The sequence below is a fragment of the Platichthys flesus genome, chromosome 2 (genome assembly GCF_949316205.1).
Source record: "Platichthys flesus chromosome 2, fPlaFle2.1, whole genome shotgun sequence".
NCBI classification, from domain to species: domain Eukaryota; kingdom Metazoa; phylum Chordata; class Actinopteri; order Pleuronectiformes; family Pleuronectidae; genus Platichthys; species Platichthys flesus.
In genome coordinates this window covers 7868679-7894344 of record NC_084946.1, presented here as the reverse complement: position 1 = coordinate 7894344, position 25666 = coordinate 7868679, and the positions used below count along the sequence as shown (strand labels likewise).

The following is a 25666-nucleotide window of genomic DNA, read 5'->3' as shown; positions in this document are numbered from 1 at the left end:
AGCTAATAACCAGAAATGTTCCCTTGCTCTCTAGCTTTCATTTAGCATGTTTTAAAAGAAATCTCTCCGAGTATGCACATGCTTAAACAGCTCATCTTTTGCAGCAATGTTGATGCAAGAAACTTCTCATTTTTCTCTTGCTGAGATAAATGCTTTGTTTAACATGATACTGCAGTGGTGTTAACAACCTGAGTACTGATCGTGTTTTCTCATGGATGTAAACCCCTGGTATTGCTCCAGTCATCCGCCGCTGAAGTCGATGGAAAAACCCGAATGTTGTGAGCTACTTCATTGAGACTCCCTGATTGTGTTAGCTTTGTGCTTTGACGGTGTGAGACAGTGAGCCCTCTGTATGAGCATCAGAGAACTGCTTCTCCACAGTTCTGCCATATGTGGTGTGAAGCTCCGAGTAGGCCTTAGATTTCAAACATTATTTTGTGTTGGAAATGGTGAAATCTTATCAAGAAGATACTTCGTACTATTTGATTTTACTACTTTAATTTGGGGTCTCACATATATTGACTTTATAAACTAGTTTTGTTCATTTTTGGCCTGGTGAGGACGTTATAAGACACGTGTGGCAGCCACTTCTAAACTGGCAGTTGATCAAATATTGTATCTCAACACACAAGGCTCAACAGCATCTGTGGATTTTTTGTTGAAAAGGACAACGATCAACAGTGGATAATTCATGCTGTAAAATCTAAACCATGGAAGCAGAAAATCTCTCATGGTTGTGTTAAATAATCCCGTCTGCGCCTTTCTGACTAATCAAACAAAGGATAAAAGATTCACGTTTCAGTTTGACATTCAAATATAACCACTACTGTAACAGGCTCTAACCCTGCACCTTCCTCTTCTATTGCTGGTGTTGAACCTCATTTTCCTTATTTAACAACTGTTTGTTAAAATAATAATATAATAAATTCTTCTTTAGACCTTTGTGGGATTTCTACCTTTTTCACATTCACACACATCAGTCATAGGGAAATATTTAAATGTCTTTATTTGGGCGTTCAAAGAGCTGAGCACATCTGTTGCAGGTGGCTGACTTGTTCGCTTGCATCCTCATGGCATTACTCAGCGAGCTGAAATACACAAGACAGGAGTGTTTACTGGCAACCACATATACAATGTCACAAAGTGACTCATGATCACACCAGAGATCACATGAGGGGGTTATGTGAGGTCGTATTCAATGGAGGATTACATCCAGGCTCTTCCAAGATTAGCTCTTGTCCTGTAGCCAGTCGGCTAATTTTAATAAATTCTTCCGAAGGTCGTACAATTGTGCAACATACTGTGAAATGTATTGCATGCATTTGGTTTACCAACCTTGCCGCCTTGGTCACGGGTGCGGACACGCAGCTTGTTGACCTGCGTCTCGGCCATGTCAGCCCTCTCCTCTGCGTCCTCGACCTCATGCTGCAGCTTCCTGTACTTGGACAAGTTGGTGTTTGCCTGCTCCTCCTGCACAGGGATCGAAGTGTACAGTGAACCAAAGGAATGCTCGTCGCGCTCTTCACTTTACGACATATAAAACTGCGGCAGCGGTAAACAAGTGATGGTGGACTTACTGCTTCCTCAGCCTGCCTCTTGTAACTCTTCAATTTGATCTGCAGCTTGTCGATGAGGTCCTGCAAACGCAACAGGTTCTTCTTGTCTTCCTCAGCCTGCACAAACACCAGAGTCAAACTTTTCATTTCTTTAAAAACACATTCATATGTTGTACTGCTCTCTGTGCAGACTGGTGGTTTACCTGATAGGTCAGCTCTTTGACTCTCCTCTCATACTTGCGTACTCCCTTCTGATACTCTTGGCTCTTCTTTTGCTCAGAGTCTAGTTCGTTCTGCAGTTCTTTGACCTACCAGTGAGATCAGCAAATACGGTCACAAATCAGCTCATTACAGATGAGGAAGGATTAACAATGGGACTCACTCTTACCCTGGCCTCCAGCTTCTGAACCTGCTTCTTGCCTCCCTTGAGAGCGATCTGCTCGGCCTCGTCAAGACGCATCTGCAGGTCCTTTACGGTTTGCTCCATGTTCTTCTTCATCCTCTCCAGGTGGGAGCTGGTGTCCTGCTCCTTCTTCAGCTCTTCTGCCATCATGGCTGCCTGTAAATACAGGAGATCGGTGTCAAAGGGACATTAAGTCACCTCTGATTGTCTGGAAATGACTGCTGCAAAGTAAATATTAACACGCCTCTGGCTTGGATGTGAGGTAATCAGGACAACTATATATGTTTTAAGTTCTTATAAATATCTTATCTCTTAAATCTTTATTATTTTGTTTATACAAGGTCTTACGTCAGTGATGGCCTTTTTGGCCTTCTCGTCTGCGTTGCGGCATTCCTGAACAGCATCGTCAACCTCATTCGACAGAATGGACAGATCACTCTCCAGCTTCTTCTTCTGGTTGATCAGCCCAGTGTTCTGCAACAAGAGAACAAAATGCAAGACCTCAAGACTTTGAAGATTCTCAGATTCTTTTGTTTTCAGCTGTTGAAAATAACGAGCTAGGGTTCCATTGAACCTAACAAACCATATGAATAATTTGAGGGGGCTCAGGCTGTTTATTGCATACATACATAACAGCCTAGGAGCAAGCTCAACATTTTTTTAAAGGATATATATTGATATTACAGTAAGTGTGATATGGTGAAAGAAGACAAGCAGCAAAGGGTGGAGTTGTATCAGACCCTTAGTTGTATCAGACCCTTAGTTGTATCAGACCCCTAGTTATCAGGAGGGTCTGCAGGGCGCCTGTGCTACCAAGAACTTCATGGATTTCTAAATGGAATGTGTCCCGGTGTACCCCGGTGTCCAGTGCACAGACTACTGTGATAATTCCCTCCCTGACTTTTCCGCAATTTCCCCAGTGCAACATATATGCACTCTTGAGTCTTTAAGTGAACAATGAAAGTGAATGGTGATGCAAAACTTATTTAAGTGCAGTTATGTTCCAAGCAGTGTTTCAAAACCAAAATCACTCAAGTAAAAGACGGTTGTTTGTAGTTGCAAATTATTTTGTGAGTATACAGCATCTACTCCACTGCTTTTTAAGGCCGTGGTTTATTGATAAATGCACTGCTTTGGAGTTTTAACTACATCTTCTTACCTGAGAGTGCAACAGGTTGACTCTCTCGGTGGCCTCCAGCAGCTCATGCTCAGCCAGCTTGCGTGCACGGTCGTTTTGCTCCAGCAGAGCCCTGAGCTCCTCCACCTCGGCAGCCAGCAGGTTGTTTCGCCGCTCGGTCACTGCCACCTGCTCCTTCAGCTCCTCATTCTTGTGAATGGTGTCATCTAACTCCATCTGAATGTCCTAGAAACAAGTAAGAGCACAGATATTTTGTTAAGTGTGTAACAATAGAGATGTATTCTATATGACCTGCAGGGGGAGCATGCTGCTGTCTGCTGTGTGGACTCACTTTGATCTGAACCTGCAGGCTCCTCAGGAGTTTCTGGGACTCCGAGGCCTGCCGGTTGGCGTGGCTCAGCTGCACCTCCATCTCATTCAGGTCACCCTCCATCTTCTTCCTCAGACGCACTGCCTCGTTACGAGACTTAGACTCGGCATCCAGGGTGGCCTGCATGGAGTCCAGGTTTCTCTGGTGGTTACGACTAGAAGGCGATGAAGAGGTAAATAGAATAAAGTGGTTGACGGGGAAAGAATCTTCAATGTGCTATGAAGTTAGATGAAAAGAGCGGTCAGTACAACTCACCGGAGGCTGTCAAGTTCCTCGTCCTTCTCGGCCAGCTTCCTGTCAACATCGACCTTAATCTGGTTTAACTCCAGCTGGATCCTGAGAGTTTTGCTCTCTTCATGCTCCAGAGTGCCCTGAGGGAGACAGACAGACAGACAGACCACTTAACACTCAATGATATTCACCTCAGTCAGGAATATACCACAGACCACAAAGAGGAGGAGATGAGGAAACATTGCAAACTACTTACTTCAGCTTCCTCCAGCGCAGCTTGGATCTCGCTTTTCTCCACGTCCAGACTCTTCTTCATCTTCTCCAGCTCATTGATGTTCTTGATTCCCTGACTGATTTGATCAGTAAGGTCAGCAATCTCCTCTGTACAAGAGAAAAATTGTGTTCCACATTAAGTCATAAAGTGTCTTCAATACAACCATCCAGCTGGTAAATTAGACCTCAGCTCTACCTTGTAGGTTCTTGTTCTCCCTCTTGATGGTCTCCAGATGATCCAGACTCTCCTCATAAGAGTTCTTCAGTTTGAAGAGCTCTGTACTCAGGCCACGAGACTCCTTCTGAGAGGTCTCCAGCTCCGACTGGCACTCCTCATACTTCTGTTTCCACTCAACCAGCACCTGGATGAACCATGACAATCATTGTCAGCTTTAAATCAAATCTCTTCTTCAGCGGACAATGAGAAGTTACGATGGAGCCCAAGTACTGAGTTGGACCCTGTAACTCTGCCATAGAGTCAGGTACACTATCTTATAGAGTTACAAGGTAAGATAAGATCAGCTTAGTCAAATTTTGGATATTCAGGAAGATTTGCAAACTAAAATTTCCTAATTTTTCTTCTTTGTGCACTAATTGAGTTATATAGTGTTTGAGCCTAATGATGAGGCCTGACCTCGTCATCATTTTTTGACAGTTATTTAATGTAAGATTGAGATAAGATATAAAGTTACCATGTGACAGCAACAAAAAGGAATAGTGAAATACACACTCAGTAAAGGTAATAAATAAGTTGAAAAAGTAATATTAACCCAGGGAAATGTAAAATATACAAATTATTTCTCTTCAGGGCAGTAAATGCAATCTTATGTACTAGTTGTCAACGGGAAACCTGTGACTTTTGTGGGTTCCCTTCTCTTACCTTGTCAAAGTTGCGTTGCTTTTTGTCGAGCGCAGCAGCTGCAGAATTAGCTCGCTCCAGGTCAATGATCAGGTCCTCGATCTCTGTCTGGAGCCGATGTTTGGTTTTCTCCAGGGAGGAGCACTTGGCATTAGATGCCTCCACCGCCTCCTCAGCCTCCTGCAGACGTATCACCAGCTTCTTCCTAGAGAGAGGCAAACAGATTCCAATGTCACGCCTTCAAATGATCATTCTTCACCATTTAATTCTGTCAAAAAAATACATCTCACTCACTTGGCCTCCTCCAGCTCCTCAGTTCTCTGGATGGCATCAGTTTCATACTTGGTCCTCCACTGAGCCACGTCGACGTTGGCCTTGGACAGAGCTCTCTGCAGCTCAGCCTTGGCCTCCAGCTCCTCGTCATACTGCTCCCGCAGGAGATCGCAGTCATGGCGCGTTGACTGCAGCGCGTGGGCCAGGGAGTTCTTAGCCTTTTGAGACCAAGCAGGGTGGTGGACAGCAGTAAGCTAAACTGTAGGATCTCTGAAACCCTGCGAGTTAGCCTTGTGAATTACTACTAAAGATGTATTTATTGGTATCAGACCTTATTTTCCTCCTCGAGCTGCTTCTTAAGCTCCTCCACGTTCTGGCTGAATGTGTTCTTGGCCCTCTGGAGCTGAGACACCATGGACTCTCGCTCCTCCAGCTTCCTTCCCAGCTCGGCTGCACCAGGAGGAGAAAAAGTCCCTGTGTTAATAACCAATCTGGGAGATCTGTTGTGAGATCTATAATAAAGTGAACATTGTTTACCACTCTCAGCCTGAGCACGGGCCCTTTGGGTGCTGGTGTCGTTGAGCTGCCTCTGGAGCTCTTCAACCTTAGCTTTAGACTCGTTCATTTGGTCTTCATACAGGCGACACATCTTCTCGGAAGTGGCCTGGAGACAAGAGATAGAAATTTAGGATCTAGTGGGGTCCCATCCTACTTTAATTCTCTCATTGCATCTTTTGTTCTTCTTTCTACCTTGCCCTTGGAAAGATGCTCCACAGTGGAGGCCAGATCGTCTGCCTCCATCTTAGCCTCTGCCCTCTCCTTCTCCAGCTTCTGTTTGACTCGCTGCAGGCTGTCGATCTGCTCACTCAGCTCGGCCACGCCGTCGGCATGCTTCTTCCGCAGGGCGGCCGTCGTGGTCTCGTGGTGAAGCATGGACTCCTCCAGGTCTCGCCGCAGCTTCAGATAATCCGTCTCTCTTTTCTTGTTAATCTCCATCTGAGCTGAGGTGGTCCCACCAGCCTCCTCGAGGCGCTCGCTCAGCTCCTCAAGCTCACGAGCCACATCACCACGCTGCTTCTCCACTTTGGCCCTGCAGGCCCGGTCAGCCTCCAGCTCCTCCTCCAGCTCCTCTGAACGAGCCTGGAGGAAATTTATGTCATTTATTTTGTCAAAATTACGTTTTAATATCTGTTGGAGGTTAATAGACGAGTTTGCACCTGTAACTCTTTAATCTTCTTCTGGAGCTGATTGACCAGAGCCTGCTCATCCTCAACCCTGGTGCTCACTGCATTCATTTCAAACTCTTTCCTTGTGGGAAAGATTTCGTCATTACTTCATAACAACTTCAAAAGCAAGATGATGTTTTTTTTGTGTGGATATATGATGACTCACTTTTTCAGCCTCTCTTCGATTTGCTGTTTGTCGTTCTCCATATCCATAAAAGTCTCCATGGAGAGTTTCAGATCCCCCTCCAGCTTGCGTCTGATCCGTTCCAGGTCCATACGCAGTTTCTTCTCTTGTTCCAGGGAGCCCTCCAGCTGATTCACATTAAGAAGGTAAAACATGTTAGTTTTCACTATGTTATCCCCTGTCGAAGAAATGAAACCTCTGCTTTTCAAAGCAATAAATGAACTCACATCATCCACTTGTTGCTCCAGCTTTGCCTTGGCTTTGGTCAGAGAGTTGACTTTGTCTTCCTCTGCCTGCAGGTCGTCCAGAGTCTGCTGATGGGCCTCCTGCAGAGCCTTCTTCTCTTTGGTCAGCTTCAGGATGGTTTCGTCCAGAACGGACATTTCCTCAATCAGGTTCTTCACCTGCACAGAATAAGTAGAACTTTTTTACCATCGATGAGAAATTAAAGACACATTTATTTATTTATTCGTACAATCCACTTAATGTGTTGCAGATTGTTCAGAGACCTTAAGTGACCTTTAGAGGCAACTCTTAATCTCCTCATGCACTCTCCTCACCTTGTTCTCAGTGGCATGTTTCTCCTTTTCCACTTTAGCAAGAGTGACCTCCAGATCGTCAATGTCTTTCTTAAGTTCGGCGCACTCGTCCTCCAGCTTGCGCTTCTTCGCGAGCACATTAGAGCTCATCTCCTCCTCATCCTCCAGCCGCTCAATGATTTCTTTCAATTTGGCCTCCAGCTGGATCTTAGTTTTGATGAGCAGTTCACAGCGGTCCTCAGCATCAACCAGATTGTCCTGCTCCTGTTGGGCAAAAAGTGCAGCAGGTGGTAAGTGTGTCCAAGCACTTCTACAGTATCTGTGTTTGTAAAAGCTGAATGTTTGAATCACTTACTGCCTGCAGCTGTAGAGAGAGGTCCTTCTTCTCTTGGGTCAGGCTGACATGCCTCTCCTCCAGCTCTATACGCTTGACCTCGGATTTCTCCAGAGCCTCTTTCAGCTTGGCCAGCTCCTCCTTCAGAGCAGCCAGCTCTTTTTCGGTGGCGGCGCTCTTCAGCAGAGGCTTTATTTTGAAGAAGAGCTTCATCCAGGGCCAGTGCTTGACAGCGTTAAAGGCCCGGATGTTCCACTGGATGATCATCAGTGCTTCACTGATGAATGATGAGAATGAATACAACTTTAAATGTTTTCTTGTCATGTTAAACACAGGTCTAAAATGACAAATAGATCAGTGATTACCAAACATGGGCACTTGTAGCCATGAGATAGTTTCTGCACTTGCTAGGTTTCGTGTTTAGAAGAGCTTAACAAATTGGAAAAAAACTGAAACAAAAACATATATAACCTCTAATTTAAAAGAAAGCTTAATTTTTAAAGCTATAAACAAATACATTTCAGTCATTTTATGGTGAATGGGTAGAATTAATGAACCCTGGTATTTCAATTACTGACTGAAATCAATAAAGATAATTTGCATTATGAGGTTTAAAGGAAACAAATGAATACATTTATTTTTTCAAATACAAACTTGAATGTGTTCACAATATGTTAAGTTTTAGACTTATTAAGTTTTTGTTATATTTATTATATTTTTACTTATTTATTAAAAAATGAAATTTTGATTTTATGTATGTATAAAACATGGGATTCATAATGTGATTGATCCAAGCGGAAAATAATTCATTAAATGACTCAAAAGTATTTATGTAAAAAAAAAGGATTAAATAAACAATTAAAATAAAATAATTAGCATATAATAATGCTGATTGTTTAACAGTTGAGGATAGTTCACAAAAAGTAACGGAAGGTAAATAAAAATAACAAATTAATATCATATATATATATATACACACACACACACACACACACAAATCATGTTAACATAACAGTTGAGTTTAAAATCAGTTGAATTTAAAAACTGTACTGTGACCGATGTCGGCCTCGTGTCACTTTAAGAGAAGTTGAGAGCGAGAACATAAAGAGAAGAAGGTCAAAAAGATTTATCCTGGACTTCCCCGTTTATTTATTTAGTGACTTCTCCTTGGTGCTTGATTTTATTGGCACTGATCCGGCGCCCATCTCCTCCCATGTATCTAATCATACACCAAAGGATGCGACTTGAAATCATACACCTACTGATGCTTTTGATGTTTCATGACTGTGACAAAACGGGTCACTAGATTGATTTAGTCTCAGTAGGATGGCGTCTAGCGGCACCTAAATATGGAGCTGGAGCAGAGTGGTCAAGGACTCCTTGTCAGTGTTTAGGGCGTGAGTTTAAGTGAGCGTGCACACGCTGGGGTGGAAGGTGACAGGAGTTGGAGGGGGGGGGGGGGGGGGACGTGGATGATTGCATGTTTGACATGACTCCATGTCGAGTGCCTCTCAAAGGTGAGTGTCTGTATTTATTTAGAAACTAAAATCCTCTGTCCAATGGCCGGTTTAAATCCGCTATCACCCTCCACATATTCCATCAATGCACTCACTTAGAAGTACAGGCGACGGGGACAAAAGGGGCCAGGGGCCATTGGGTGTCCAGGGAGGGGGCCGAGGGTTGTATTTTTAGGGAGGGCCTCAGCAGCTGCCACTTGACACATGTCGCCACCTGGCTCTGGGGACACCGTCAGCATTGTTTTATTTAGAGAGAGAGAGCGGATGGAGAGTATGGCCGTAGACCTGAGAGAGTGGGGTATGTGTGTGAGCCTGAGTTAGGGCCCTTAATAACAGAGGGGCCACACACACATGCCTGGTAACCATACAAGGGCAAGCACACGCCTCGCACACACCGATAACACTGCCCTTGCATGCCAGGCATAATGCAGCGAGGGAGTGAACACTGAGGTATAGTGTAACACAAGCTGAAAGGCTCGCGGCCGATCGTGTTGCGATTGAACCTGTTCACTGAAGCAACTGGTGCTGCAGCTCTTTCTGTTTTCTCTACTCATGTCTTCACCTTCCTGAGAGGAACAAAGCTCAGAGCTCTGCTGTGCCGCCAAAGGCATTTTATTCATATTCATTGGAATTTTTGATGACGGATGTAAATGTGATGTGGTCTTTTACCTCTTTCCCTTCATTCTCTCCAGCGCCCTCCTCATGATCTTGCCTCGAGCAGATGCCTGCATCAGCGTCAGGACTTTGGACAAACGCTGGTCCCTCAGCTCCTCCAGGTGACCCAGCAGACCAGCCTTGAAGAACACCTCCACGAAGAAAGGAAGCAAATATTAAAGGACAGCAAAAACATCAAAATATAACTTGAAATAAAGACATAAAATCATGGAAACTGAGGGGATATTTTAGGGTGACTGTGATCAAAAACTTGTTTGCACAGATATCATGAAGTGCTTCTAATTTCTGAATGATTTACCAAATTTCAAGTCATGATTTCTGATTATTTTGCAGAACATAAAAAGTATATGGAGAATTTGGGTAATCTGGGACATTGGGTAATGTGGGAGACTTCAGTCTGTTTATTTCCTGTTTTAACAAAATTTGGTCAACATGTCTTTTACCATAGTTTAGCATGGACATCATGTGACTGAAATCACATGACTTCATGGTGGCGATGTGAAGAAAGGGGTGGGGCAAGTGTCAATCAGAAGCTCTTTGGAATTTTATGACAAAATCAATGCCATACGACAAGACTGACAAGATTAATGTTAAGGATATCAATCTGACATAAATTAAACTGTTTCAAATTCTTATCAAATAATGTTTGTGATGTATTGAAGCATATGTATTGAGATGTCATTCTGATGGATAATGAGGGACATCAAGCCTTGGGTAAGCTGGGACAGTCCTTTAAGTTCTCTGAATGGGGAAACATTCAACAGTCTTACTGAAGTACATATTTCTATGTTTTAGAGTTCCTTAAGTCCCCCCCCCCCCCCCCGTATTGGGACTAATCTGATTTAGTACTTGCTTATAAAATAACTAACTTATTCTTAAGTACAGTACTCTAATAAATGGTTCTGTTTTACACACAAGCTGCTGCCCTCTACCTTTGTGTGTCCAAACTTGTACTGGCTGTGGTCGATATCCAGGGAGCCCAGCAGCTTCTCCGCAGCTTTCCTGCTGTCAACAAACGTATCATCTGGGATGGCTTGTGGATTCAGGATGCGATAGCTGAATAAATGAAAACATTGGGATCAGTGAGACTGACTGTGCATCAAATGAAAGGGAGTTTTGCCTTTTTTGATTCGTCTTACCGCTGTTTGAACTCAGCATAGAGGAGGCGGTTTGGAAAGCCCTTCCTGCAGATCCTGATGCCTTCCAGCACGCCGTTACAGCGAAGCTGGTGCAGCACCATGAATGGATCCATGATCCCTGCACAGAACAGGTGTCCAACATCAGCCTCAGCCGCAGAACTTAGCTGCTGATGATATGTGATTGTGCCGTGTGTTACCTGGAGTTTTGGTCTCATTAGGGATGATGCAGCGAACAAAGTGGGGCTGCGTGCTGCGCAGGTTGGTCATCAGCTTGTTCAGGTTTTCCTGGATAGAGGAGAGATAATTGAGTCGATATAAACTCCTTCACAATTCTACTATTAAAGCATAATTTATTACAAAGCATGAGAACAGAACCTTCATGTAAAATGAAGGAATTTGAAATCCTCGATGTGAAGGAGAGAGGAGCCAGCACAGACTTAAAGTGATGTTCATGTGATCATTGCCCTAAACATCACTGCAAGTCTTAACTGCCTCCATCCCAGCTGTCCAGAGAGGCCCACAAGACGATCACATCATCTGAAACACTTTTACCTTCACCTGCATCAGTACCAGACTGTCCCACTCTCACCTTGTGAAGCTGAGACACCGTCTGGAAGGAGGCCGCCTTCTTCCGCTTTTCCTTGCCGCCAGTCCTCGGTTCGGACGCTATTGAATGAGTGGCAGATTGATTAATGTGACCATGTTGTTAATAATAACAATAATAATAATAATAACAAAATAATAATAGCTTTATTTAATTAGCATCTAAAAACAGGGTTAACGTGGTTCTTTTAGAAACAAAGCAGACACAGGATATTCAGGCCCAATTGCAAATATGCATTTACTATGATAAAAGAAGTAATTAAAAGTAAGCAAAATAAGAACAATAAAAAGAAGACAAAGCAAAGCAACTAAATACAAATGAATAGAAAAAGTAATATAACATACAAGAGATAGAAAGGCGACGTCACATAAAGGATAGTCTGTAAAATGGGTATTTAGAAGTGAAAAGACTACATGTTATAATCAGGATCTTTTTTATCGTACTTGAGTCTGATGCAATGTAGTTCTCATAGAGACTCGCCAGCAGCTTGTTGGAAGACTTTCGGAAACACGCCACCACCGTCTCGTTTAGTGGGTCTTTGTTTTTTTCCAGCCAGCCGAGGATGTTATACGGTACCTGTGAAAAACAACAGGGACGTCCCAATGAATGGATTCTGTGTGTAAGGACATATTCTGCAGCAATGTCTCAGTGTGTTAGTGAGGAAGTCACTTACCACACCCGCATAGTGCACCAGCTCAAAGTGGGCCTCGTACTTGCGCTTCTTGTCTGGCCGTGGCTTTTGGAAATTAGGCGACTTGCCGATATGATTGTCATACATCTTGGCTTTAAAGCTGCTGTCCGAGGCTTTAGGGAACATGCACTCCTCTTCAAGGATGGACATGATGCCCAGAGGCTGGACGAGGAAGAGCAGCGTGTTAATCTAATACACCTCCATGAAACTCATCCATGATTCCCATGGGATAAAACACAACTCTTCACCTTTTCAATGAGATCAATGCAGGCCTGAAGGTCCAACCCAAAGTCGATGAAGGTCCATTCAATGCCCTCACGCTTGTACTCCTCCTGCTCCAGGATGAACATGTGGTGGTTGAAAAACTGTTGCAGCTTCTCATTTGTGAAGTTGATGCACAGCTGCTCGAAGCTATTGAGCTGCGATCAAAGAAAGGGACAGGTGTTCAGAACAAGCGTGAAGGACGCAACACTGATCCTGCAGCATCGCTAATTCAACACGGTGAGATACAAACAGAGAACCTGTTGGATTTCAACCAGAATCTGACCGTACATCCAAAAAACTCAGATAATAATAAGAACAAATAAAGATAACTTTTAGATCCATAATAATGTTTAAAAACAACATTTGTAATATAGATCAATTTACTTCAAAGATCTCAAATCCAGCGATGTCCAGGACTCCTATGAAGTACTGGCGAGGCAGGGATGTGTAGAGCGTCCGGTTGATGCGTCCCACGAGCCATTTGAACATGCGGTCATATGTCGCTTTGGCCAGAGCACCGACGGAGTAGTTAACCTAGAGCAACCATGCACACACACACACACACACGGACACACACACAAAAGTAGAGCGGTTATTCACATGGATAGCCCCAGTTGCTTAGATACCAGATTCTAGTGAATGTGGCGAGTGTACAGATCATCTGAGGACTAAGGAGCAGTCCTTTAATCACCAGTCGTCCTGCAGATGGAGGCGAAGCTGAACACGCTGAATTTTCATGACAGTTTAAAAAAAACTTTCATACAAACTTATCTGCTCTGTTCTAAATAACATATTCAGTGACGTTGTTTTTTCAACTTAATGCTTTGTCGAAAAAACACAGAGCGCAAACGTTACATCTCCTCACCTGTTCGACGTTCTGCCCCTTCACCACCCACTCGTTCCCCACCTTCACCCTCGGGTGGAGGAGGCCCTTGATGAGGTCAGCTGAACTGACTCCCATCAGGTACGAGGCTTTGTCCGCACCTGAAAAAATAAAAAATGTTTAGTCACAAACCAGCTTTTTAAATCTGGAGTTGCTTTTGTGCCAGACATCACTGCCTCTTACTCTCAGTGCCGTCGATCTCCGCCTGCTCCTCGCGCTGCTTTAGCTTGAATTTCATGTTGCCAAAGTGCATGATGGCTCCGACTATTTTATAGCAGCCGTACTTCTCATCGGACAGGAAGCCGAGGATGTCCATGGCGTGCTGCAGAGAGAGAAAGGAGAAGTTAGGCTCTGTGCTCTGATGCAGCTGATTTTCTCTCCTTGTGGAAAAGATAGAGGTTCTTACATCAGTGGCCATCAGCTCCTGTCCGTCATCCAGGTTCTCCACGGTGGTGCAGCCCTGCGAGCAGACGTGGTAGTCGTACGGGTTGGAGGTCACCAGCAGCATGTCTAGAACAAAGAGTTCACAATGAGTTAACAGGATTATGTCACAGTCCTGCAGCAGGAAGAAATAAAATATAAAAAAGCAGCTAGATTAACACACCCAACAGCTCTGGTTTCTTCTGGGACATGATCTGGTAATAGATGTGGTAGCTCCTCTCACCAGGCTGCTGAAATATCACTCTGGATTTTTCCAGAAGATCTGAAACACAGGGAGAGGTGTGATGTATTCCTCTTAGAAATGAAACAAAATGAAAATACTTGGTGTTAAAAATCAAACTCTGTAACCATTAACTCACACAGGTCAATATCAGCTGAGGCCAATTTCCCTGTAGGTCCGAAGTGGATCCTGATGAACTTGCCCTGCAGGAAATAAATCATGCAAGAAAGATGAGATTTAAGAAAAATGATCTTAATATTAATAATATTAAATGCATACAATACACAATATAGTGAATTTCCAGATACTCACAAAACGGGATGAGTTGTCGTTCCTCAGCGTTTTGGCGTTACCAAACGCCTCCATGGCAGGGTTGGCCTCGATGATTTGATCCTCCAGATTCCCCTGGAAAATACATTTGTAAGTAAAATGTGAGGAAGCTAAATCACATTCTTTTTCTTTCATTTATTCTTAATAGATGTTGCAGCTTAAACTCACCCCTGTTTTAGTGGAAGGACTGTGCTGCTAAAGAAGAAAATGAAAAGCCTGTGAGTATGACATCTTGTCTGGTGTTACGGAATAATACTTTCACAACCAAAAGGGAAAACCATGAACTGTTGTTAAAACCCGATGGCCACCTTGTTTTACATGATGGAGTGTGGTGAACACATGGGAGAAAAAGGGAGGAAAAAGGAGCATCAAACAACATAGAAAAGTCAAAAAACAAAAATCAAAGCAAAGGGAAAGATTATGTAAAAAATTTGGAGCCAAAAAGGAAAAACAAATTACAAGGGATGGGGGAAAAGAATGATTCAAAAATCAGGGAGGAAGCGTAGGAGAGTGGCTGGAAATGGCTGCACAACACATGAGGGTAAAGACTCAGACATGAATGTAATCAGTTCTCACATTCACCACTGTGACAGTGAGGAAAATGTATGGGGGCGGTTTAAAGGGAATACACTGCAGGATTCCTGGGACCAAAAAGCGAATAATAATAATAAAATAGAGCAAAAAAAGCTTTAAAAAGGAGGGAGTGGAAAACAAAAAAAAAATGGGTTGCCACATCAGCCTTACTCCTTTTTTGGCAGCTGTTTCCCCAAGAGCTGCCACAATGGCAAAATACTGAATGACACGTTTCGTGTTGACAGTTTTGCCAGCACCGGATTCTCCGCTATAGGAGTGTGAAAAATAACAAAGTGTACACACAACAGGTACAGTAAAAAAAATTGCTCACAAAGCTGGAAAAGGTCGTGTATATTAAATTCACTACACTGCAGGTTATATACAGAGAGCAAAAAAATGAGAATCGTCAAAGCCAGAAGCTCTAGACAGAAAAAATCGTGTGGCTGTATGTGGAGAGTCTCCATGTTATATGGCAGCACATACAGTTACCCAGTTGGCTTCTTCACTAATTTGTGACCAAAGCTAAATCTGTTTCAGTGAGTTAACACTTACGTGATTAGCATGGACTGGTTCTCTCGATCTGATGAGGAGAAAATACATAATAAATACATGGGCAGTCATGTTTCAGAGCTTGTATGCTTGTGTTGTATATATTGTTGTAATATTGTATTGCATGGAAACACTCACTGCGCAGCATGTCATTGTAGGCATTGTCTGCGATGGAGTAGATGTGCGGTGGCGCCTCAGAGCGGCGCTTGCCTTTGTAAGCAGCCACCACTTTGGGTGTGTAGACTGGCAGCCATTTGTATGGATTCACTGTCACACAGAAGAGGCCGGAGTAGGTCTGAGCAAACCAGAGGACATGACATCAAGTTCAACTCTGTAATTTCATCTGGGTAATTATGTTCTTTGGGGGACATGGAAACACGGGAGAGAGGGTGACGAGCCATCGGTCCATAATGGGACACTCACATAGATCATCCAGGAAGAGTACCGGCTGCGCAGGTTGAACAGCACAGAGGCCTCGTTGAGGTGCGTCAGCATGGCCATGTCCTCGTTCCTGTCAAACTTAGGAGGGTTCATCTGCTGGATGTCACTATCCTTCACAGTCGTGGTCTGAGGGAAAGATCACAGGCACAAATGAGGAGGGGCTCATGGGACCGCTGTACAAATTCTTTATGATTCATGAAATTAAATTAAATGAAAAGCACTTACTGTTCCATCTTTGGTCTCAACAATGACTTTGTCACCTTTTAACTCCTTGATCTCAACCTCAACGTAGGCCTCTTTTTCATCAGGGATCCAGGCTCGCTTCTTACCTACAGAGACGTGTGAGTTTAATTACAAAAACTCACCAAAATCCAAAAGTTGACAAGGGATAAAATTATCACAAATTCAAAGTATTCAACAAATAAAAAAGTTAACATATTTTATTTATTAAGTGGATAATGACAGAACAAAAGATGTGTGACATTTGATTTTGACAAAACCAAATAAATCCATGCAGCAGTTCCACAACTTATGAATAAAATGACATTACTTACACATATTATGTCTCTTTTTTGTTATTTCTTAAAAACACTAGTATAACATGAAGCTGCAATATCAAGCCATAGTCTGAATCCACCTGCTGCACTTCTTTAACCTTTTTAGCAACTGACACGAATGTGAGTTAGCATCTTCAACTATATTTAATAATGATATGAATAATTGTGATGTGATACGCCCTATAAGGTTCCGTTTCTCTTAGGTGTCCTTATTAGGCTTACCGTCAAAAGGGATGGTCTGCATCGCCAGCTGCTCCATTTCAGATTTGCGTAAAAACACAGCAGCATCGCCGAACTCCTTCAAGTCAAAGCGCGGCATGGTGGCACCTCCTCGTCGGCTTCAGAACCCGGGCGCAAGGTGAGATAGACGGCTCCTTTGGTGAGAACAAAAAACGTTGTGTTAGTCAGTGGTTCCTATGCTGTTTCTTACCCTAACCCTAACCCTGTTGACAAAAACAAAACGCAGCCATGACTAAACGAGTCGTGCGTAAAGAGCGCAAATCCACTATCACCGAGCGAGAACGAAGATATACAAACGCACAGCGCGTGACCTGGCACGTGCCAGCGAAGGTAAAAGTTATGAATGCGCTGCTCAGAGTGAAATGAAGACTGAAGAAGACTTTTTAAAGAGCAGCCAGCCCGCGCGTAAAATGCGTAATGATCAACCTACCAAACGAAGGAGGGAAGCTGTCCACTGACCTCAGGACGGCCACAACGAAATGACAGTCTGCTGAGATGTGCCCTGCTTTATACTGTGTTCCTCAAGGTCACGGTCAGTGGACATTTGTCCCTCATTAGCATATGCCACCTCCTCCGATGCCCATTGGTGCTGCGCGTCTGTCTCAATTGACACAAAAGGAAAGCTACGTTTTTGTCATTGCGCTAAACCCAAGCCGGCTATTTTTGTATCCCAGTTATTTTATGCACTGTACACACTGCAAGAGAGTGGGAGAGAGGGGGCTTCATTAGGAGCATCCCTATGGGGGAATGTTTTCACTCTGTAAAATTTGAAGGGTAATTCATTTGGTGCAGGACTGTGATTTGTGTCCAACATCCAGAGACACAACTTGGAGATTTAACCCAATATTTACAGGGAAAGTTATTTCCCTAGAATATTAAAAGACAAGAGCTTACAGTAAGTATTTCCGAGTCCCTTTCATGTAAGAGTGCTGAAGTTTGAATAAACCTCCTGATTAACACAACTGAACGGATTCCACTTCAGGTGACTTTGCTGCTTGTGAACTCATGTTGGCCTTCAACAGTTCTGTTGCTTTTGTGTTGTTCAGTGTCAACAGGGATGTCTGCTATTGTGTGTGGCCACAGAGGATGCAACCTTAGAAGAGATTATTTCAGGAGCTGTGTGGCATTAAACATGCCTCTATAAATACACAACATTATATTAATAGAGATAAACATGGCGCGTGGCTTTCAGCAGAAAAATAAAGAGCTTCATCTGAATTTTGAAATAGATAAAGTTGAGAGACGATTAAGCAAAGTCTTATGATGAAAGATTCACAGTTTATGTTTGTTTGTTAAAATTGTTTCTTCGTAGATAGAAACATTTGGAGCTTTAGCACTTTGGGCCTCAGATGAAAACGTCCACTGATGCCACAGTGTGTTGAACTGTCACATGTAGCTGTTGTAACTTTGTGTAACCAGTAATTCTGGCATAAGCACTTCGCCTCTCACACTCTGGCTCCACCACATCTGACCTTCAGAGCAAGGGGAGAGGTTGGTGCCTGGTATGAGAGCAGGGTGACAGTGCAGCGTGGGGTGGTGGTGGGGGGGTGGGACCACAGTTTCTCAGAATAGACAAAGCCAGAGTCCAGCATTCCTGATAGGGTGATTGACTGTTAACTGTTGGCTGAAAACAAATTCTGTAAAAAGCCACGTAGATAAGGGGACGACGCTCACGTAACGCCTACAGCGACGCTCTAACTTTTACAAACCATAAGACGTGATAGGTCTACCTGTCTTGTGATGAACAGAATTTTCTCTCTTTTCTCTGCAAGCATGCATAGATCCACGTTCACGGAAACAAGAAAAGATGGGCGGCCATCTTTGTTGACACAACACTATCTGTTCCTGTGGCAGACAGACAGAGGTGTTGCCGTGATGGCTTAAACTTTCTTGGGCATCAGTTAGATAGAGGGGGCCGGAGCTATTCTGAGCAAGGGGCTCTTCAGAGGCAGAGGCTGGTTTATGTACCATGTCACTTGGTGCAGCATTTGAAAAGCTGGCATGCTGATAACACATGAGTAGGAGATGAATCCCAAAGTCCCCAGAGCCCCTGGCTTTAAATAAGTTCACATACTCCGGCACATAAACACACACACACACACAGAAACACATATGAAGTGCATGCTGGGCTAGTGTTGTCCCCCAGCACATCTCTCTGCACCGCTATACTGCAGCCCACTGCAACAGCTGACTTCTCACAGCAACAGCTCTACTTACGTCCCCAGTGTTCCTAAAAAATCATTTAGACCCTAATGTGGCCAGGCTTATTAATGCTCATGTTTTGTTTGTTAGACATTTGTGCTTTGAATTACTTTACCATATATTATGATCAAACTGGAGTCCAGCTGAAGGCTCCAGGCCCGAAATGTTGGTCCAGAGTCCTCGGCTCATTCTTGGGGGTAGGCCAACCGAGTGTTTGGTGATATGCAGGCGAGGGGCCGACATTTTGGGCATCAAGACTAGATCTGGGGGTCGGTCACAGTTATTTTAGATCATCATGCACCGAATGCCAGGAGGCTTAGGCAGCGAGATGGAGAAAGATTGGGAATTATGACTGCAGTCATTCTCGACCGTGTTTAATCGCACACCACACAGTCTCTCTCCATGGTCGGCCTCTGCACAGGTGGGACTGTTCATCAGACATATTACCAAAAGAGGAAAACCAAATGTTCTGTCTCGCTCTTTCTCTTTTTCTTTAATTCTTCTCTCACATAAGCCAAATCTGAGCATTTTATTTATCTATCTATATATCTTTACCAAGAATGTTACTTTGGGTTGAACGTTGGGGGATGGGGGTCAAATGGCATTGAACCGAATACTCTGGATAATTTCTAAATCATAATTCCATACCAACGAATAATCAGTTTGTACACCTTATAAATATTCACTGTTAACACATCCTACTTGCCAAATAAATCGTCAAGCTAATACTTAAAATAGCTACAATAAAATTGATATTAAAAGAGTTGTTATTGCTGCAAACTAAATTGAAGCGAAAAAACCAGACACTTTCATGTTTTTTAACAGTGAATATTTTTCATCCAGGGATATGGTATGAGCATTGGGGGAGTTGTACAGGCCAGCTTTGATTATTTAGGGAATTTGAACCCTCCCATCCTCTTGTAAACTGCGCTCTGGATCTATACATATAAACGTATCCCTGAAAATGCAAACTTTTTGATTCGTGCATTCTGGATTCAGTTTTTAACTTGAGCTGATTTGAACGATCCCACATAGATCATGTTTCGATGGTTTGCTTGACAGAACAGATATTAACCTAACTATCTTCGTCTATTGATGTAGTCTAAAAAAAGGCAGTGAAGCAGCGTTTCATTTTGGATCAAAGCATTCATTGCTGGTGGATATTTCTGTAATCGCCTTTCGCCTGCCCACAATACCTTGCAGCAACTGTGTGGGCTCAGGTCAATGCCGTCAGTTCATCAGCGTGGAGACGAGCAGTCGCGTGGCACACACATACTCCAAAGCCCCAATTACTCTTCCACACCCACTCCACCCTATAACAACACACGGCAGACTTAATCAGTCTTTTAGCAAGCCCTGTGGGAGGTTTGATACCTCGGCTATTAGCCTCTGGCTCCAGACAATACCCTGTCTTTCATTGTGCTAAGTTGTGGTCTGGGTCAGTCGGCCCGGCCGGCCCAGCCAGCCCTGCCCTCAGAATGCATGGCAGCCCTCAGCTGTCTTTCTATTTCAGGAGTGTGGAGGCATACCTCGGCCCAGCTGGGGCATCATAGACAATGGGGCATGCTGCCTTATCTAAACACAGGCTCGCAGACAATCTGACGCACTCCAGGATCCCAGCGAGAGCCCCGCTGCTGCAGCCCCCTCCTGCCCAATACAGCAGAAGCAAAGGGTTAACAAGGCTGCACACACACTTGACACATCACTCAGGAGCTGCACGGCTTCTTTTAAACACACTACGATGAACGGACCACGGCAAGGAGAGATTCATTTGTTGTGTGATTTGGAATGATGGACGTGAATGTAGCGGAGTGTGAACACAGCCACACTGCATTTACTATTTGAAAACAATCATGGATCTTTCTCATTTTTCTTTCACTGTATATCTAATAAAAGATAAATAATTGATGATCAAAGAAAATTTGATTTCTACTGATGGCTTTTACCTACAACATGATAATGTGTTTATCCAGCCAGCGTTTTACCAACACATCCCTGAGATAAATGATCGATGAGTCATGTTTGCTTTCTGGCTTAATTTTTAATGCCACATCCACACACACACACACACACACACACACACACACACACACACACACACACACTATCACATTTGTAATCTCTTGTATTTCAGATCAAATGAAATCTCTGTTTCTAAACAGCGGGCTGTGACTTTATTTGCTTTGACTTTAAATAGACTTGGAAGGGAAGCCTGTAAAGCTGCCTAGAAAGACCTTCAGTTAGTGACCTACAGCCTCTCACTGTCATGGCAGACATAGCTTCACCTAACTGCCAGTCCTGCGGGGGTCTGTTAAAGATGTCAGGGGATGCAGTTGGCGGTGCTCGGCCTCTGACCATGATTGCTGTTTAGACAGAGCCGCTGTCACAATGAGAGGCATTTCAGCGGGCCGCGTGGCAGCTCTTTCACAGTTTACACAGGCTGCAGGCCCTCTTACACTTCCTTTATACACACACATGCCCAAGCATTCGTGCATACACCATATGCACCTCTGCCACGCAAGACAACTTCACCTGTCGTTCATGACAACTGCTCGGACACGGAGGGAGGGAGGGACGCAGCCGACCGAGGACACGTGCTATAGCATCAAGTTGACTTGTTCACTTTGGTTACCAGGCAGGAAACAAGCAAACCGACACAGGTCATTGACAGAGAACTCCCCGGAAACAGAGCGACAGACCCTGAATGAACACTCCTCAAACGGAGACTGAAGGAAACCTGTTGCTCAGCTCACAAAGAATTATGAGTTCAAATTTTGTCCAATAATGGTTTAATACATGTTTGATGCAGAATGTATTCAGCGTTTAACTTCCATTTAGTCAGATTGTTGGAAAATGTTATTACTGGATGTATGTCCTCCTCCAACATAACTTCATATTGCTCATTGATTCATTGTGTTACAACACTAAACCCTCTGGAGAGCATCCAGAGGTAAATCTTCTTATTCCCTACTTTGCAGTGCACAGTAGATGTGTGAGGACAAAATTATACTAATGACTTCTTAACACTTGTATCTACAGGCCTCATGGTTTATTAATGAAGTGAGGAAGTCTGGTCCATTAATGATCGGTTAGTCACTTTCCTAATAACCATCAAGTCTGAGATTGTGGATGTTTATACAGTAAGTAATAATAGATGGCCCGAGGGTAGTGGAAGAATCATTGGATGGTGTTTCCCAATCCTTCTAATTATTGTACAATCATCAAGTGGAAATCACAAAACGCGAAAACACTTTTTACACTGATTCATTTCTCATAAGAGAATATTCATAATGTCTTGTTTCATATCAAATATCTTATAAAATATCGTATCATTTATCGGATTGTTTTATCATATTGTAAAAATCTATCATATCGTCTAGTTCGTCGTATCGATCTGTACCATATTGTACCGTATCTTATAGAATCATATTGTATCGTATTGTATGAAAAAACTGTTAACATATAACTGATCTACGAATTTAATTAGTAACAGGTTCTGCCTTATATTGTGATTATAACAAATTATTACATGTTGTCAATTTTTGTTTACTGGTAAAAATCTTCTATCATTTCTCAAATACAGTTAAACAACAGGGGGGGGGGGGGGGTATTTTGGTATCACTTAACAGAGAACAGGCGGATATTAGAGAAAGAGAGAGAGACAGACAGCAAGAGAGAAGATATGAACACAAACCGTATGTGATGTATTGAGTCAGGGGATAGGAGGACACAGAAGAAGAGACAGAGGAGAACAAAGACAGCATACTGTAAGTAAGGACATGGCAGAGACACACAGGGGACAGCACCGTGCCCACAGATCTTATTGTTTTTTTATCAACTTCAGATGTGAGGCAGATCAAATGAAATGATGATATGGTCACATATATATTATCTATAAGAAGTCTTTATACTTACAATTCACAAATAATAGTTTAAATATAAATATTAGAAAATATAGTAGCAAAATAGTAGAAAATATTATTATTTTGTCACTTTAGAATAAAAATGTAAAAAAGAAATATCAACATTATGGCTTCTGGTAGAATCAACTTATCTCAGTGATAAGTTTTGTGGAGTGCTCTCATTGTGTGATGTCACCAGCTTACCTGAAGTCCTGAATCCTTTTGTTAAAGACCACACTGTTAACATCGGATCTTATAATGTCATCTATTACATCATTTTCATTGTGTGTAATTCCCCATCACATTACATTATGTGTCTTTAGACACTTTCATCCAAAGTGACTTACAATGAGTGTATTGAACATCTATGAGGGGCCGTTTTAGGGGTTCAGTATCTTGCCCCAGGACAAGACTGAGGATCGAACTCCTGACCTTCTGGCCACTCTACCCCCTCAGCCACAGCCGACCTCTAACCAAGGAGCGTATCATTTCAACTGTGTTTATTTATTTATTAGCAGATTTAATCAAATCTGGATCTAATAGATTTAATTTGGGGTCTACTGAGGAAACTCTAGTTTACTACTGGTGCTCATCATGTCAATTAACATAAAAAACATAAAGTAAAAATGGCGAAGTACTAGTGAGTCTTGGGGGTTAAAAGTAAAATTACGCCTTACGGAGGGTGGAGTCTTTCTGCAGCAGCTGCAGGTTTGCTTCTGACCTGTCCCTTTGTCATGTTTCACAATGTCCAATCATACAAAGGTTTAATACCTAACAATGCTTGAGAATCAAGGTCTGGCTGTTTCCACATGTCTCGCCTTTCTCGTCATACCATTTTTATGTATTTTTCCTTTTTGCTTTCAACAATCCAAAACAGTAGACAGTAGAGCTTCAGAAGAGAAAACAGTGAAGTAAAACAATTTCACAATCACAGTAACAGAAATTGAATCTCATGTTGTGTTTCTTTCATCTGATTGAGAGCTCAGATTTACTGTACTGGTCTCTGCTGATGCACATAAATAACATTCCACTATTTAAGTATCTTTTGGAGTGTATATTGACACTTCACACATTTCACCAACTGTCAGGTCAGAGATATGTTACTTGGTGCTAGATTTTTTTGTGTTTGTGTTTGTGTGTGTTTTGTGTGTGTGTGTGTGTGTGTGTGTGTGTGTGTATGTGTGGGTGTGTGGGTGGGTGGGTGGGCTGCCTGCAATGGAAGACACTCAGTTGTACCTACAGCCCCCCCACCCAGGCCTTTGAGAGATCCTGCCAACATTTAACAGCTAGTCAGAGCTATGTGGGGCCCCTGGACTTGGAGCAGTCAGAGCCTGGAGCCGGAGCAGGTGAAGAGAGTCCTGAGGGAAAGCGCTCCGGCTCCACATTCTGAGACGTAACACAAAGATCAGTTTGGAATTCATAGAAGTGCTAACTTCCTGGCAGCAGGCCAGACACTTGGACAGCTGGCGCCCTCTCCCTCCATGTGTGTGTTTGTGTGTGTGTGTGTGTGTCACAGTCCTCCTCTTCTCTCGCACTGAATTTAGCGCACAATACGACAGTGTGTTAGAAGTCTGTTGTCATCTCCTAATTGACAGTGCCAGAATAGTGTGAACATCAGAGATAGGAGTCTCAGAGGGTGTCTGATACAAAAGCGGAGGTGAAAGAATCTCAAGCAGCAGAAATAAAATGTACGATTCTTGTAAAGATGTAATATATTTACCACTGTGAGAGTATTAAATGTCACTTTAGCAGGATCAAAAAATGTGCTGCAAATGTTTGCATTGAGGTTGAAGCTATTGTGAGTCTGATCTATGCCGCCCTCTACTGCCACAGAGCATTAATCACGTCTCGTATTGAACGTCTGTATTCACGGTAGATACTGTGATATTCTAAAATCAAAAGATCTCAGTGAAATTAAAAAGTTAAACTTTTAAAAAAGAGCAAATGTAAAATGTTTGTTTAGGAAGAGAAGTTAATATCACTATAAACTGAATTAATTGACATAAAAATAACCAGTATATTAGTTCACATCATTTATATTAGTCACCCCTGTGGTTAGCAATCAAATATGATAAAACAGTAGTATATGTACTTGTTTTTCTTTCATGCCAGAAGAAAATGGTAAGTGGTGTTTTGATGATCAATTTCTCTGGGTGTGATTACCTACAGAGATTAAGAGTCAACCCAGAGTTGTCAAACTGAACTTTTTTTGAGAGTTATGGGAGAGAGTTATTTTATTCAACTGAATGTTTAATGATATTGTTTCCAGCTTTAACTGAAGCTCATGATCATCAACAATCACACCCTGAAGTGGATGCTTGAACTTGATCTCACAAGAGATGCGATCTTTGACCCCAACCCCCAACTATGATTCCAGCGAGACCAAGGGCATGTAAGATACAAAGAGGAGATCTGACATAAACTCTCAGTAGCTTTAATTCTAGACTATAGTCTGGGTTAGGGGGTTTAACTGTAAAGCTGTATCCCCTGTAGTTTGAACAACATTTGAAGTTTTCTTTTCTGTGTGGTAAGGACCCAGATCGAGTGTTCAAAGATTTTAGTTCTACTGCCAATGATGATTTCAAAAGGCTCCTTACAAACAATAAGATCGTTAGGAGTCTTCAGGCCATCAAGTCCACAGTGACTGGAGGTGACCTGAAAGTTTTGTACAGTGTTAAACATATGACATGCAAAGAAAAGACAGTTTTGAGATTTTATTTGGGAAAAAGTATGGATCATGTTGAACTTGATATTGGGTTATGGCTTAAAGCTTAAAGTCTTACCATTAGTATGTTATTCAAATTCTGTATAAGTCAGACAAATGGACCCTTGATCTTAAACCACTCACAACGACACAAGCACTGCCTAGTTTAGAATAAGAAAATAAATAATAAACTCTATCATATTTTACATTTTGACTCAAATTGATTCAAATGAGATGAATATTCCTACAAACAAACATTTACAGTAACAGCCACTCTCCTCTCAAATAGTATTCTGACTAACTATGTAAACTAGCACAGTGTTACAAAGAATACATATACATAACTAC

The 25666-nt window shown here is 42.7% G+C and overlaps 2 protein-coding genes across 3 annotated transcripts in view; one reads left to right on the top strand and one right to left on the bottom strand.

Annotated features, from left to right (window-relative positions):
- Positions 1–988: 988 nt before the first annotated feature.
- myh7ba (myosin, heavy chain 7B, cardiac muscle, beta a) lies at positions 989–17025 on the bottom strand. 2 transcript variants are annotated; one of them, XM_062396012.1, is made up of 44 exons: positions 16941–17025; positions 16493–16644; positions 15939–16042; positions 15696–15839; positions 15411–15567; positions 15276–15303; positions 14895–14991; positions 14319–14345; positions 14133–14225; positions 13960–14023; positions 13764–13862; positions 13566–13669; positions 13343–13481; positions 13142–13260; positions 12661–12810; positions 12261–12431; positions 11995–12174; positions 11765–11897; positions 11307–11383; positions 10915–11002; positions 10718–10835; positions 10511–10634; positions 9573–9709; positions 7408–7663; positions 7074–7316; positions 6741–6917; positions 6496–6641; positions 6321–6411; positions 5854–6243; positions 5641–5767; positions 5435–5553; positions 5125–5321; positions 4852–5035; positions 4168–4333; positions 3955–4079; positions 3723–3838; positions 3429–3621; positions 3119–3322; positions 2308–2433; positions 1945–2115; positions 1760–1864; positions 1578–1673; positions 1336–1470; positions 989–1088 (listed from the first exon to the last, which is right to left on the bottom strand). In XM_062396012.1, the coding sequence occupies exons 2-44, from the start codon at positions 16587–16589 to the stop codon at positions 1077–1079; spliced, it is 5829 nt and encodes a 1942-aa protein (XP_062251996.1). In that variant the 5' UTR covers positions 16590–16644; positions 16941–17025; the 3' UTR covers positions 989–1076. The 2 variants fall into 2 exon arrangements, with proteins under 2 accessions (XP_062251996.1, XP_062251988.1); XM_062396004.1 differs by having other exon boundaries at positions 13343–13669.
- The window catches only part of tp53inp2 (tumor protein p53 inducible nuclear protein 2), a 26022-nt gene continuing 16885 nt past the window's right edge, over positions 16530–25666 (top strand). Inside the window, exon 1 of the mRNA XM_062396035.1 lies at positions 16530–16628. The gene's annotated coding sequence lies outside the window, so the exon portion shown is untranslated. The remainder of the gene's footprint in view (positions 16629–25666) is intronic.